The 15,537-nt window shown below is 46.4% G+C and overlaps 1 protein-coding gene across 24 annotated transcripts in view; it reads right to left on the bottom strand.

Moving 5' to 3' along the window:
- The window catches only part of Cntrl (centriolin), a 72,721-nt gene that overhangs the window by 20,164 nt on the left and 37,020 nt on the right, over positions 1 to 15,537 (bottom strand). For 9 of the 24 annotated variants that reach the window (XR_015683099.1, XR_015683102.1, XR_015683101.1 and 6 more), the window contains 11 exon segments: positions 15,255 to 15,400; positions 14,622 to 14,829; positions 13,771 to 13,950; positions 11,606 to 11,785; positions 10,510 to 10,626; positions 10,133 to 10,262; positions 9,578 to 9,726; positions 7,055 to 7,244; positions 5,334 to 5,650; positions 3,151 to 3,359; positions 854 to 1,046 (listed from right to left, as the gene is read on the bottom strand). Coding sequence is in view for 11 of the 24 variants with exons in the window: in XM_087652749.1 (XP_087508875.1) it covers positions 854 to 1,046; positions 3,151 to 3,359; positions 5,334 to 5,650; positions 7,055 to 7,244; positions 9,578 to 9,726; positions 10,133 to 10,262; positions 10,510 to 10,626; positions 11,606 to 11,785; positions 13,771 to 13,950; positions 14,622 to 14,829; positions 15,255 to 15,400 (2,019 nt within the window). In the remaining 13 variants the exon portion in view is untranslated. 24 annotated transcript variants of the gene reach the window in all.

The raw sequence follows: 15,537 nt of genomic DNA, 5'->3' as shown, positions 1-15,537 counted from the left end.
GAGCTGTGTTTCTGTAATAACAGTCATAATCCACAGAATTGGATAGGTGAAGCCAATCGCTCAGTCCCAACTACAGGTTTCTGTTAACTTAAATAGACCCAAGTTGAACAACAAAGTAAAAATAGATCCTGAGGTACTTTGTGTGGCCAGGGCCTTCTTCTCTCTGGAACTGTCATTTAACTAAAGAACTCTAGAGAAGGCAGAGCTTCACTATGTGACTCTGGGCTGCACGTGTAAGCTGAGTTACCACCATTTCACAGGGCTGCCAGAGATGCTGAAGGAAATGGAGTTCATAAATGCTGAGGAAGTTGCCTTCCCTCTTTGGCTTTCTTCTGCACTGTGGCCTGGGAGTCCACAGAGGTAATGTACCAGCAAAGAACATCTCAGAACCTTTCTTTCTCTCAATTCCAACTTGGCTGTACCTAAATGAATAGAAATCTATAACCCAGGAATTGAAAATAGATCATTACTTTTGTTATCAACCTGATGCAGGAAGACTTGTGTGAGAATCTATTTGGTCATTTAAAAGACACAGATCGAAAGTCCAAAGTTAAAACAAACATAGAGCCACCTCCCCTCACCCCATCACACTCAGCCAGGCACGTAGGACATTCCAACAGCACAGTCTGGAATGTAAAGCATGCATTCAATCCACACTCAGCAGTCCACACATTCTTAGCTTGACTTTACAGACGAGGTGAGCAAACTCAGAGAACCTCGGTGACTGACTCCAGGGCCCACACTCGGAAGGCCAGCGGGCTCTCTGCCATCATTGCTTTCTCTACAGTTTTAGGAGAACAGCAGGAGGCTGCCTGCGTCCCACAGGAGCCCGGCCTGAGCACACTAGACACACCTTCTCCTTGGTGCATGCGAGCTCACTCTCCGCTTCTGCCAGGAGTCGGTCAGCTTCCCTGAGCTCCGAGCGACGTTTCAGGAGAGTTTTCTCTAGGCACTCAATTTCATCTACAATATCCTCGTGATGTTTGAGAGACTTTTCTATTTCTAGTTCAGTCATTAGATTCTCAACGTTTCCATCAATGAAGTCCCTAAAAATTACATAAATATCAAGAGATTTTAAACACAAACAATATGGACACTGATAGCCTATGAAGAATGTTCAAAATGTACTTTGTCTTTTTTGCTTTGTTTTGGAGGCAGAGTTTTGCTGTGTAGCCCTGGCTATCCTGGAACTCACTCTGTAGATCAGGTTGGCCTCGAACTCAGAGATCTGCCTGCCTGCCTTTGTTTCTCAAGTGCTGGGATTAGAAATATGTGCCACCAGCTAAGGAATTTAGGAACTTGTGAAGAGAGTAGCTACATGTTCAACATGCACTCTTCCTATAAACAGAGTATTCCTGGCAGTAAAAGCACACTATGTCACAAGGCTTGATGGACTTGGGTCAGCATCTGGCCAAGACAGCATTGCTACACTGTTTTCCTGAAGAACAGAGATAAAGGAAGTGACCACACAGTGATTGCCAGTCCTTTAGGCAGTTCTCAGGACCATCGCAGAGCATGCAACCCACACACTGCACTGCTCTGTGACTGACTTCTTATGTTGCAGTAAAACTATCATAAAAGGTTTGGCAAAAAGTCATGACACAAAATTCAGTAACTCGAGGTTAACAAGACAAAATTATCTGAAAATGGCCTGCTTGGCAGAAAACCCGGAAATCAAACTTAGCACCTTGATGATTTCTTTTTTCTTTAAAGAAAGGCATGCCGATAATTTTGCCTTTTTCTCTGAACACTGTTACCCAATTTTGCTGAAATAAACATTTTATACTGTTACAGTGGGAGAAGTGAAGCCTATGCCCTGCCTGCTCTGTCCTCTTCCTAACGTGTACATCCACAGGAGAAGAAGCCTCATCACCCCCACCCGCAAACAGCAAGTTCCAGTGTCCTCAGTGTGGCTCTCCCTCTTAGCCATTTCAGTCACTCAGCTGTCCACTCCTCGACAGCAGTGACCGTGTCTCTCACTCCGCCTGCCCCACAGGCCTCCCTAGCACTGAGGCCCAGGCTGGTCTGCATTAAGTGAGAAAAGCTAGGGAGCTGCCATAGCTCAGGGACTAGCACAGAAGACAGCATTTCATGTACCGGAGCAGACAGCAGAGGCATGTGAACTAGCTGCCCCGTGTCGATGACTCTGGCTGGTCACAGCACTGCTCAGCAGGGCTCTATCAATGGTGGCTAACCCTGTACAAGATACCTGAGAAGAAAAGAACAGGCAAGGTAGGGATCCTTACCTTGATGTCTTTAAAAGACTTTATGTGTATGAATGCTTTGCTTGCATGTATGTATGTGCACCACTGAGTGCCTGGTACCCCCAGGGTTCAGAAGAGAACGTAAGGATCTCCTGGAGCTGGAGTTATAGATGTTTGTGAGCCACTCTGTGGGTGCTGGGAATTGAACCTGCATCCTCTGTGAAAACAAGTGCTTTAACTTAAAGCCTGAGCCACTCTGCCGTCTGCCCACTGTCGTCACTTTTGTTTTGAAAGGCAGGACAGACAGACAGGCAGGGCTTGGGGAAGGCGTGTGAAGGTGTGGGGGCAGAGCAAAGTGGTACACGGGGAGACCACAGGTCCAGGGCAAGAACTGTGTGAGGCTGAAGGGTAACAAAGACAGGCAACTGACACAGAGTCACAGTGTTCTCTTGACAGACTGGAGAGACAGATTCTAGACACGGTGGTGGCAAGTATAGAACCTTCTATGGTGGTCGAGGATCCCCTAATTAAAGGCCACAACATAGAAATAACAGAAAGGGGTCAGGTAGCTTTTTGTATGCAAAGTCAGAAGGACAAGGAAACCGAACAGATGTCTCTGAGATCGAGGGTTTGAAATTCCTGTCATCTGCTTTGTTATGGTGGCCGGGAAGGAAGACAAGTACAAAAAGGGCTGATCTGAATTATTAACCATGTGACCTTAGATGTGCACTGTCCTAAATGGCATTTGCCATGTGGGCAGTACGTTACCTAGAATGAAGTTCTGTTTCTCAGTTCCACCTACATATGGCCACATTTATTACTTCCCAGTTACGATCTAGGCATTTCTAAAATGAGAGAATGTTTTACGAGGCAGCGCTGACTGAGAATGTCCTTCAGTGCTGACGCTACACCCTTTGAGTTATAAAATAGAGTGGTGAACGCTTACCTCCGTTGTTGATGCCTCTCAACGGTTCTGTGTAATTCCTCTACCTCGAGTTCTAACTCCTTCTTCTCTTGCACAAGGTCATCGATGTTTCGGTGTAGCTCTTCCACCTCTTTCTCAGGATGCTGCCTGGATGTTTTCAGCCACCGCTCTTCCTGGTGTTTTGATTTTAAGTGGTGTGTTATGTCTTCTAGTCTAGACACCTCATTCTCCTGAACACAGACAGTGAATGCATTACAGAGATACCAGAGGTGTCTCTCCCACTTTGCTGTCCAAAGTTGAAACTAATTGGTTAAAGTGGTTATCCTGAAAAACAGTGGAAATTCTAAGTCTTCAGTATGGAAAGAGAAATTGAGTCAAGCCAACTTTCTCCTAAGGCACAGAGGAAACTGACAGACTCACATAACTCTTCCATCAGTTGACTGTGTTAGAAATTTACTACCCCTCTATGTCTCCAGAGTTCAGCATCTAGCAGAAGAGACAAACTTCTCCCTCCACTCTGCACGCAGGGGAACTGTTTAAACCGGTTCCCAGAAGAAGAGGTATTTTGCCTGCATTTTGAAAAAAAAAAAAAAAGCCGGGGGTGGGGGTGGGGTGGGGACGGGACCCAGTCTCAAGAAACAAGAAGGTAAAGTGTGAGGAGGTCGGAAAGTACATGAGAGGCTGGTGAGTCATGCACTTCTGGAAAGGAAAAGCAATCTGACAGAGTAGCAGTAAATGCTTAACAGACAGAACTGTCACAAACTGAGTGTACCCCATAATGCCACAGAGAACCTGAGTGATTACTGCATGGGGGCCTATGGACCTAGTGCAACCTGCTAGCAGGGACTGTGGCCTGAACACATATCCTCTCCTCATTATTCCCTCAGCGGCTGAGGAGGGATGAGAACAAAGGCTACAAAAGCTATGAGCAGAAAAGAGGAGCTGAAACGACCCGTTTACTGTGTTAGAACCAAAAAGTAAGAAAACAATCAGATTGGAATCTAGCCTCGGGAAAGAATAAAAGGTGCACGTAAGAAGTCACACAGTCGTCTAAAACATCTACAAATAAAGAAGTGTATACAGATATTAAATGCTGCTTAAAAATTATTTGCAAGGACTGAAGAGATAGCTGAGTAATACTATTCTGTGTATAACGGATCCCTCCTTAATTGAAACATTCCATCCTGCAGGAAGCCCCTTAGGCGGAGGGAAAGAACTCAAATAGCTTCAGGGCAGCTCGGAAACTGACCAGATTCACTAGGCCCCACCCTACCAGAGTAAGCTGAGAGCTGCAAAGAGGCACTGAGGCAGACCAGCTACCCGGAAGAAGCAGAAACCAATGAGCTGCCTCTGAGAGGCTCAGCTCGAGGGAGTCAGTTTGGAAAAGCCAGTCTCAACCCGTTGAGCTGCCTGCCAGCTGTGCAGTGTGCTTCATGTTCCCACATTTTGTGAAATGTCGCCTGTGCTGGAGCTGGCCTTGCTGCTGAAGCTGTAAGTAGCCCCTCATCCATGTTCCTGTAAGCAGCCCCAGCAAAACTCACTGGTCACTAAGTTGGTCTGTGGTGTGTCTGCGTTCTGGCCTGTTGTAGCCTCCTATCTGGGGTGAGCAGATGTGTTTGGTGTATCTCCTGGGAAACTGTCACACAAATGCTCTTTCAGAGGACTTAGGTTCTTTTCCCAGAACCCGCACCAGGCTTCTCACAACTGCCACTAACTCCAGCTCTGGGGGTTGTGACTCCCACTTCTGCCCAAGGGCACTGCATTCACATGCATACCCTCCCCAACACACATATACATGTAATTAAAACTAATAAAATCCTAAAATTGTAAAGTACCAGGTATTATTTCTAACATCAAATAGGAAAACAAACCCCAACTGTCCATATAAAAGCAATGAAATAGGAGCTGGGGATGTAGCTCAGTGGTAGAGCGCTTGCCTAGGAAGCGCAAGGCCCTGGGTTCGGTCCCCAGCTCCGAAAAAAAGAACCAAAAAAAAAAAAAAAAAAAAAGTAATGAAATAATTTATAATCATCAGTCAACCTAGAGATAATTCCTGCACGCTGTTTATACATATCTGCATATGTAGGTATACATGTACATGTGGAGCACACTCATATATGTACACTACAGGTTCTAGTATGTGATAGCTTTATATAAGCACTAATGTACAGTTCAACATGGAAAAAGTTGTAACCCCCGCTTACCAGGTCACGGTGCTCTGGGATGTTGCAATGCTGCACACCCATGGAGATGAGGGGAACAGCAAAGTTGGCAGGAGGAGGTCCATATATGATGGGGGCCCCAGCAGGAGGTGGGCCATAAACCACAGTGCCAGGGGTCAGAGGATGACTGCTGTGGGGCAAAGGAGGCGATGGCGCATACAGGGCCACTCCCTGGGGCACAGGAGAACCATCAGGAAGCACAGTATACATTATGTACCCAGGGGGAGGCACAAATGGGGGGTCCTCCTGGTCATCCAGTCCGCTTTCTTCCTGGCTATCTCCTCCATTGTCTGCATCTTCTAAGACACAAGCAGAAAAGTAGGGAAACAGATTTAGGAAGAAACAACAGTACTTCAATCAAGATACCAGAGATGTAAAACAATGTAAAAATGTCAACTGTAAAAATGGTCAACTGTAGTTGTGAGAAGCAGATCGATATGCAAAGTGTTTTCAGCCGCCACATTCCACGTTTGGTTACCATTAATTATGAATGTGATCAGCCATCACTTGAATATGGCTTTACACATCAACAGAGATGTGTTATGAGATCACACAGAACTCAGAATTGATTACTGCTATGACACGTGCCACTCTCTGACTTGATGGCTTACTTCTTTTTTTTTTTTTTTTTTCGGAGCTGGGGACCGAACCCAGGGCCTTGCGCTTCCTAGGCAAGCGCTCTACCACTGAGCTAAATCCCCAACCCCGGCTTACTTCTTTCTTATCTACTGAAGGCAGGAGTCATGTCTGCTAACCTGACAACAAAGCAAGCACACGGTAGGCGCTTTCCCAGTAAAGAGTCCCTGTTTGTTTGCTTTTGTGCTGCTAGGGGTTGGACTAACAATGAGATACATCCCTATCCCAGCAAATACTTCCTTAATTAACAAATTATTAAAATGTAGCATTACCATGTCATGTAGATCAACAATCTCACAGCAGCAAATCAAATGATGCTAGGATCACAGAGGTATGAAGAGCGTGGACGTATCCCAGCCTTACTCTTTGTACAGAGGTTGGATGACTAACCATGACAAAATAAATGGTACAATACCCCCTGATTCAGATGCACAAGCCAAGGCGCTGCTCAGTCGGAATGGAGGAAGCAGTGGAGAGCAGGACCGTGCAGTGAGCACAGTCTTACTAAACCACGAGGATGAACTGGTTTGGGATTACAGAAAAGTGGTTTAAAGCGTGAGGTGTAGGGGTGAGACTGTAACTGGTGGCAGAATGCTTACCTGGCATGTGCTAGGCCCTGTGTTCAACCTACAGCACTGAAAACAGACAAAGGCAAAGAGGCCCGAGGGACAGGGCAGGCCGCAGGTATCTTCAGATTGGCGGCTCCATCTTCCCAATGCTGTAACCCATTACACAGTCCCTCATGTTGTGCTAACCCCCAACTATAAAATTATTTTCATTGCTACTTCACATCTGTGATTTTGCTACTGTTACAAATTGTAAAGATCTGATATGTGACCCCTGTGAAAAGGTCACTTGACTCTGAAGTAGTTGTGACCAGAGGTTGAGAAATGTGGCTTTAGATAGTGAGCCTAAGGGAAGATAGGTTACTAGTCAGCAACACAGGATCACACAGGATATCAGCATAGGGAAAGACTTTGGAAGGAATGAGGCTGTGGATTTCAAGGAACAATAAAAGGTTACTAACTAGGTAAGAGAGATGCAGCTCTCCTTGTGTGATGGCCTACCTCTCTTTGAAAATGACTTATGTGGTGTGCTTCTGATGGGTGAGTAGACCCAGTATCCCGAAGCAGGCAGAGGTCCACTGCTGCCCTTCTCTTCTTGCTGTCCAGCCTGTTGTGATCTAAGAGGAGTAGAGGCTGTACACTTTAGACCCAAACCGGAGTCCTTGGTAGCCTGAGAACTATGGCTGGAAACCTGAAGAGACAGGAGAGTAGAACTGCCTATTATCTCGGAAAGGCTGACCTTTCGATACCTCAAAGACAACGGGAGACACATGACATCTAAGAAAGAATCTGTTATTTCCTTAACACAACTCTCATTTTTGACAGATAGAAATAGAAGTGATTACAGGTATGAAATGCAGTCCATACACATGGCTCAGCATATTAACCTAACAGTGTGAGGAAGGCTGAGCAGGGAGGGCTATGGACTATGGAAGCAGTCGCTGGAGTCCTGTCAGACTGCTGTGTGAGAAGAGACGGGCTCTCCTCAAGAAGTTATGTGATAACTTCCATCTCCCACCCTGTGGTTTTGGCCATTCTCTGGGAACACAGGTCCTCGTGATACTGAGGTGGTAAAGGCGTGTCATCTGATTGTCTGAGTTTATTTTATGCCCCAATTTTGCATGAGAGAGAAATAAACTCTCCCTAAGTCATCAGACCTCCGAGCGTCCTGCTCTCCTCACAGCTGCACTTGGCACTGCTAGCGGCTTCTCTTCTGCCTTGTCCTCCAGGGCCAGCAGCTGCGGCAGAGGACACCACACCTTCAAGGGACCCAGAGAGCAGTGCTCTGCTGCCTGGGTGTGTGCTACCTCTACCCTCCTGCCTTCCAGTCTCTAGGGCTCGTCTCTAGGTGCACACTCAGCACAGGCGGTCAGGGGCTTCTCTTCCTGTTTTTGACCTCCAGCCTTGGTTACAGGGTTGGCTCCTTCCCGTTTCTGGGAGGATTCTGCTCATAGGTTCTGACTGAGACTACGTCAGAGCCCCGAGACCCTAGTGTAGTGTTTAAGCTGCATCTCTTGCTGTTGCCCTACGGGTGATTCTCAGAGTGTCACTAAGGCCCCCCTGCTTTGGATAAGTCCTGCTTGGATCCATTCCTCTCTTCCAAGCTCAGGAAGCAAGCTCATCCCTTAATAGTATGTCTTCTTTCCAGCTCCCCTCTTCTAGCTCTGCTCTCTTCTATTTTTCATGTGAAGGATTCAAATGGTGCACAGAAAACTCATCTTGCTGTAACTCTATCTCCCATGCTCAGCTAGAATTCTCTTCTGGACTCCTAGTCTATTAACTGTAATCTCATTTCCCGTGACATAGATGATGGCCCCTTATAAAGAATGGCCCTGTGGGTTTAAGCAGCAAGTGCTCTTAACCCCTGAGCACTGTTAAGAGACTTATTTATATATGAGTATACTATCTTCAGACACAGCAGAAGAGAGCATTGGATCTCTTTACAGATGGTTGTGAGCCACCATGTAGTTGCCAGGAATTGAACTCAGGACCTCTGGAAGAGCAGTCAGTGCTCTTAACCACTGAGCATCTCTCCAGTTCTGAGACTGTGGGTTTAAATGGGAATGCCCCTCTAGGCTCCTGTATTTGAACACATGGTGCCTAGTCAGTGGTGCTGTTTGGGGAGGTGCGGCCTTGCTGGAGGCAGGCCTGGGTGCTGAGAAGCCTTTTGCCATTCCCAGTGCACTCTCTGGATCTGTGGTTCAAGATGTGCACTTTCACCTTTCTGTTCCTGCTGCCATGTCTTGCAACCATGACGGACTCTTATCCTTTGAAGCAGAGCCTAAGTAAGCGCTTCTTCTCTGCGCAATGCTGGTCATGCTTTGTCACAGTGGCAGAAAGTACCTAAGCCTTCCAGCCCCAGTCTAGCGTTCAGCTTGTGTCCCAGCCCTCCCGACAATATGTCTAAGCGGGAGGTTCCTTTCTAGAGCCATAGCAACCTTCCTCATTACAAAAGCTGTTCCTCCCTCCACTACCCCTGCTGGAAGCTGCTCCCTCTCACCTCCCAGCCTCCTCTATCTAGCTTTCCTTCCTGAACTTGCTCATGAGAAGAATCCTTGAAACAGACCTCTCTGCCCCTTGAGCACGGGGCAAACCTGCTGTCAGTCCCGTGTGGCTGTTCTGTCATTACACTCACCCGGCCCGCCCGTGAGTTCGGAGTGCAGGGCTGCACTCTAATACAGGACTGGCCTAGACTGGTGAACGCCCGAGGCTTGTTTTAAGCAGATGAAACCTGGTACCCGCTCTTCTGTCCACACCTCTGCACACCTCTACAGTCATTTTCAGTCAGCTCTTTGGGTTTAAGTCACTCTAACCTTTATCTATTTCATGGCACTGGCCGTAGAAAGGCCATACTACTTTCTGTGGGATAGCTCTATTTTTACAAGAATGATACAAGCAATGAAGAGCCTAAGCACATGTCTCAGCAGAGAAGGGTTTCCAGCACCTGCTCGCAAATGTGGGGAGGAAAAGAAAGTCGCTCTCAAGAAAACTCAGTACAAACTTCTAGCAACAAAGAAATCCTACTTTTGACGATGGTGGTGGTGGCATGAAATACCAACAGCCTTGTCTTTGGAAAGGATCTGCCATGCTGCTGATGTACTCATTCTGAGCAGAAACTGCGTGCCGGAGCTCAGCGATTTCCTCTACAACATTCTCAATGCCTCCTTTTTTACCTGTAAAGGAAAGCCACTATATGATGCTGCCATGCAGTCACAGATGTCTCTCCTCTCCCACACAGAAGAGAGACCCCACGAGAGCCACCGGATCTACCAGGTCTCCAAAGCTGACTTTCAGCCTGCTCGTTGGCAATTATTTTTGTTGAACACCAAGAGGACATCCTTCTGTCCACCGATTATAAAGTAATTTGCAGAAAGCTAACAGATGTATAAACACTTTGTCTTGCTAAAATCAAATCCCCTAATACCATACTCTAAAAGGCTGTTTAAATTCTCTAACTTATCAGGAAAGCCCGGGCTTTCTAGATCAGGCATGGGATGGACTTCCTTCAGCTAAGTGCTTTTCTTTAAAGGCAGCAGGCAATTACAGAACCACCCGAGTCACAGCCCAACAGTACTTTACCTGTCCCTGTGAGGTTTAATACATCCCGGAGTCTTGTGATCTCAGCCCTTTGCTTCGCCATGGCAATCTCTAATAGCTGTAAGTTTGCTCCTTTAGAGCCTACGTGTGCATTCTCCATCTCATCTCGGAACTATTAAAAAACCATACACACAGAGTTGCCAATGAGCACACTCAGGTGCATTTACCTACGTAAGTAGGAAGCCTACTTCTTTTTAACCAGTGAGGAGAGCACCTCACCCCTTTCATTTTTATAGCACTGCACAGGTGAGGCTAAGGTGCTGCCAGCAAAGTGTGCTTCAGTGCTTTGAGCAAAGCCCTGCAGTGCTCAGTCTGAGCAACTAGAGGAGCCAGGAGTGCCTCTGGGTACCAGCACTAACCTGGCCCTCTCTCTCCCTGAGAAGGTGCTGTAGGAGCTCGATCTCTGCCTCGGCTCTACTCAGGTCCTTGGCTGCTTGCATGGCCTCTCTGCTGGACCGCTCTGCCTCCTGCAGCTCCTATGGACAGATTGTGAGAAGGACACTGCTGTCACAAACGCTCATCTCCAGTCCCTCTTCCTCTCAGTGATCCCCTGCTCCCATCCTATAACGAGCCTGGCTTATTCCTGCACATGTGGTGTGAAGCCTGACCCACCCCAAGGCTGTCTTTCTGGGTTCTCAGTCATTGTTTCTTCCTCCTATAATCTATTATCTCAAGATCATTAAAATCTGTGTCCTGTTGAGCATCACTGCCATTACTACACCAGAGCACTAACAGCTTGTAAGGTAAGTTTTCAAATACATGTACAAAATAAACATCTTAAGACTCAAGATGAGCACGGTGATGCAGACCCTTAGTTCCAGAACTTGAGAGGCAGAGGCTAGTGGATCCCTGTCAGTTGCAGGTCAGCCTGGTCTACATAGCTAGTTCCAGGATAGCCAGAGCTACACAGAGAGACCCTATCTCAAAAAAAAAAAAAAAAAAAAAAAAAAGACAAGCAAACAGAAGCAGCAGAAGAGGAAAAGGAGGAGGAGAGGAAAACAGGATTTGAGGCTCAGAGACTGAATGGAGAGCCTTCTAATCTGGAATCCAAGCATGTATTTGGCAGTAACCTCTCCAAGGAAACTGCCATCCTTTAATACTCATTTGATGCTCCAAATAAATTCTTGGAGGTTGTGATGGAATATAACCACCGGGTCTTAAGAAAAGCAGACAGAATTGGCAAAGGTGGTATGCCCCTTTAATCCCAGCCTTCAGAAGGCAGAGGCAGGCAAATCTTTGTGAGTTCTAGGCTAGCCTGGTCTACAGAGTGAGTTTCAGGACAGCCAGGGCTACACAGAGAAGCGCTGTCTTGAAAAACAAAAGAAAACAAAGCAAACAAACAGGAAAGAGAAAAGCAGACAGTGTCACAGAAGTTTGCACCAAGGATCGATACTGTGTGCTGCTCTGTTGTGAGACAGTGCTGCCGAGCACATCCTGACAACCCTCTGCACTGACCTCTGCTCGCTCCTGATTAATCCTCATGACAGTTCCGTGCAGGGACTTGAGCTGCTCTTTGGCAATGGTGAGCTCAGCTGCAGCTAGTTTATCAGAAGCAGCCACAGCCTTCTTCAGACTTTTCAGCTCTGTATCTAAACCAAGGAACTGCTCCTGAGACCTGGCATCTTCCCGCCTCTTCTAAAATAAAAGAACCATAAGCAAAATAAAAGAATCATTTAAAGCAGTAAATTAAGGTGTCCGCTCCAAGAGAGCCAGGGTCTGTTCCCTGCTACAGGCACATGTGTAGAATAGTATCTGATGCATACATACTAGTGCTTCCTAAATATCACTCAGTATTATCTCCACCAGAGATGAAAGGTTTGTGTGTATGTGAGTGCACCTGAGTGTGTGTACACACATGTGCAGATGTAGAGGCAGGAGAGGGCATCATATGTCCTTCCCAATCATTTCCCACTGAGTTCTTTGAGACAGAATCTTCCTTGGGGCGTGTGTTTTCTCAGCTAGGCTGGAGTCAGCAAGTCCTAGCATCCACTCGTGTCAGCGTCCCTCCCAGCTCAGACTGCAGGTGCATGCACGATGCCGGTTTATTGTGTGGGTTGCTAGATTTGGGACACTGGTCTTCATGACTGTCAGCACTGCTCCTAACAGCTAAGTCATCTCTCCAGCTCCCCACAAATGTAAACCCTTTTAAATAATGTTTTTCTTAGTTACGAATGTTGGGCTAGGAAGATGGCTCAGAGGTTAAGAGCACTGACACTGTGCCAAGGACTCAGGTTGGAATCCCAGAACCCACATGGGAGCTTACAACCTGTAACTCAAGTTCCTGAATCCAACACCCTCTCCCAGACTTGGCGGGTACCAGAACATATGTGATACATAGCATAGACACAAACAAAACACCCCTACACATAAAAGTGAATAAACAAGTAAATAAAACTTAAGCAAACAACCTCCCAAAACCAAACCTTACTTCTTAGTTGCATACCAGATGGGCAAGTCTTCAAATAACAGTATCTGGTCCTGGGTGTGTGACAGGGAAGACCTTGACATTTTCCAGGGCATCGAAATCGACAAATCATGCAGGGTCTTAGGCTTAAGAAGTTTGGTCTTTAATAGTGAAGGCTGGGAGACAAGGAGGGTCTGACTCCAACTATTCTCTCATTTTACAGGGCAGACTGATTGCTCTGTGCAGTAGGGTCATATGTAGAATTGGGAAATCGGCTAGGTAGGCACAGCAGTTGTCCAGGAGGATGATGGGTAGACAAGGGTAGTGGAAGTCAACAAGACTTGGTGACTAAAGGTTCTTATAGGGTAGATCACTTGCTGAGAGGAGAAGAGAGGGAGGGTAGATGAGGGGAAGGCGGCTTTCCTCACAGTGAGATGGGGCGAGTTTACTGGTACAGACTGATGCCATGTGAAATGTGACAGTGAGACTGTAGTGACATCACTGTGCTGGAGTGGTGCTCTACCTCTCCTAGGGCATGCAGACTCCAAGAATGTATGGATCTAAGTTTAGTCAGGGAAGTGAGACAGGAGAAAGACAGGGAACTTGAAGCTACTTACTTAGAGGTTAAAAAAAGACTCAGTAATTGGTTGTGGATTTTGGGCTGGACAAGAAGGAAAGCAGAAACTGGAAAGCCAGAGGCCGATGAACCAGAGGCTTAAGGAGGCTGGAAAAGCGCTCACATGTGGGGGCTAGGAAGACAGGCTGGGATTAGAACAAGATGCTGCAAGCTGTGGTTTAAGAGGTGTGGAGTGAGGGAGATTTCTGAATGACTCAGGAGATGACACTGGGTGGGTGGAGAGAGATGGAGAAAATGCCACCGGAGAGGCCAAGGTAGTATCAGAAGGGAGATGAAGAGTGTATCTGCAATCCCCATGGATGTACCCACGTGGGCAGTGTTCCGACGGTGGTAAGCCGTCCTGTTATCTTTCGGTAACTATCACCTAAGTGACCCTAAGGCTGGGCCTCCCATTTCCCAGTCTCTTGTTTTCCTCTGTCCTGACAGCCTCTGGCCCACTACTGAATAACAAGTACCTGGCTGTGAGGTCCTGCTCAGCACTGTGCGGGCAACACAGACAGCTAAGTGTGGGCTCCACCCCTGACCCTGTCACCAGGAAGGACCTGGAAAACAGGTCCCTTACTTTTCTAGGCTCCTCACCTTTTTCTCTAACTCCTGGAGTTGGGCCAGAATTCTTTCCTTCTCTTCATCTGCTTCCTGAAGCTGGAGGTCTGTAAGGCCTTGGATTTTTTCCATACTTTTTAGGTTCTCTTGCAAATAGTGAATTTCGTTTTCTAATTGCTGGATTCTTGCATTATGTTGTCTTTTATCAAACTTAATCTGTGAAGAAATACAATTAAGAACTTTTTCCTTTTTTTGAGACAGGCTCTTGGTATACAGCACAAGCTGGCTTTAAAGTTGTGATGCTCCCACCTGTATACCCTGAGTGCTGGGATTGTAGACGTGTGTGTGTGTGTGTGTGTGTGTTATGTATATATTATGTGTATATATACATACACACATAAACACACATGTAAGCACATACTATAAACAAACACACATATTTATACATACACGTGCATACATACATATGTACATATCTATATGTTTAAGCAAACTAAGAATGCCATGAAGCTATTGTTTCCTTACGAGGGAATATAACAAAGTTTTGTACTAAATAGTGACCAAAGATGCTTTTATCTTATTCTCTGGGATTTGAATGCTTGTCTCAATGTGAACATCAGCAGGTTAAAAACAAACAGATTCTGGTCTAACGCTATACTTTGGCAAATGTGGTATTAGCTTCCTGTCCATTATAAGATGTCGCTCACTCGCATTGCAACAAGGAAACCACTGTTACAAACAGGCCCGGCTTTGACATCAGCAGCCATATTCAGCAATGGACTTTAGCACGGCAGTGAGACACGCTGTGAGTGATGTGGGTGAGCGTGGTGTACATGCTGCGGGCATTTGCTGACGGCCGCCCTCTGGCTGTCTCCGCCCTTTCTTACTCTGGCTTCAAGTGCTCTTTCACAGGCCTGCTTGAACTCCTCTTGACCATTTGCCAGTTTCTCTTGCTGGAGAGCCATTTCTTCATGGAGTTTCCTCTCTCTAACCTGGGCTTCCTCTTTTTCCCACTGGGATCGTGCAAGGATTTCACTGAACTGTTTCTGTAGATCAGCAAGACTTTTCCCTAAGACATCTGAAGGACTATGGATTCTAAGGAGAAAAAACAAGAAGGTATAAATTTGACACAAACGTGTTCATGCTAACATCAGGAGGAGAAAGCACTGTATAAACTATCAGTGTATCAGTGTAAACCATTATATCAAACCCCTGCTGCCATTCTGAAGACACAGACTAACAATAAATGTCCATGAACCTGACTGTCCTGTTGTATACTGGTTCTCTGCCCAAAGTGCACAATATGGCTGTTCTCTCTGATCAAATACAATGTTCTCTCAAGAGAGACTCTTAAATACCTTAATGCTATTATCAGAATTAAGCAGTCTTGCACCATACTCTTTCGGAAACGTCAATCAGTATTACAAAGCCTGAGGAGGACAAGCTCATGGCTGGTCCCAGGCACGGCTCTGATGTGGGAAGGAAGGCTCACGCTCACATAGGGTCCTGCTTCTCCTTACCTCATCTCCCCAGCTCCTAGCTTCAACCTTTTCCTTAGCTCATCCACACGAGCTGCTACTTCCTCTGGATGAATCAGACCATCAACCACATGGTTAAGGTGACTCTGAAAGTCTTTCAGCTGCTTCTTTAGTAGGCTGTTGTCGTCCTGCGCACAGAGGTAAAATGGAAAGGACACTTATCACCAGCAAATGCATCCACCACTGACAAATGCACAGACATATCTTGACTACAGAGTGAAGTTCCTATGATGTCTCTTTCAAATACAAGAACTGCTAAAATGTC

Source organism: Rattus norvegicus, chromosome 3 (assembly GCF_021556685.1).
Source record: "Rattus norvegicus strain SHRSP/BbbUtx chromosome 3, alternate assembly SHRSP_T2T, whole genome shotgun sequence".
In the NCBI taxonomy this organism is placed as follows: domain Eukaryota; kingdom Metazoa; phylum Chordata; class Mammalia; order Rodentia; family Muridae; genus Rattus; species Rattus norvegicus.
This window is presented reverse-complemented; position numbering and strand designations above follow the sequence as displayed.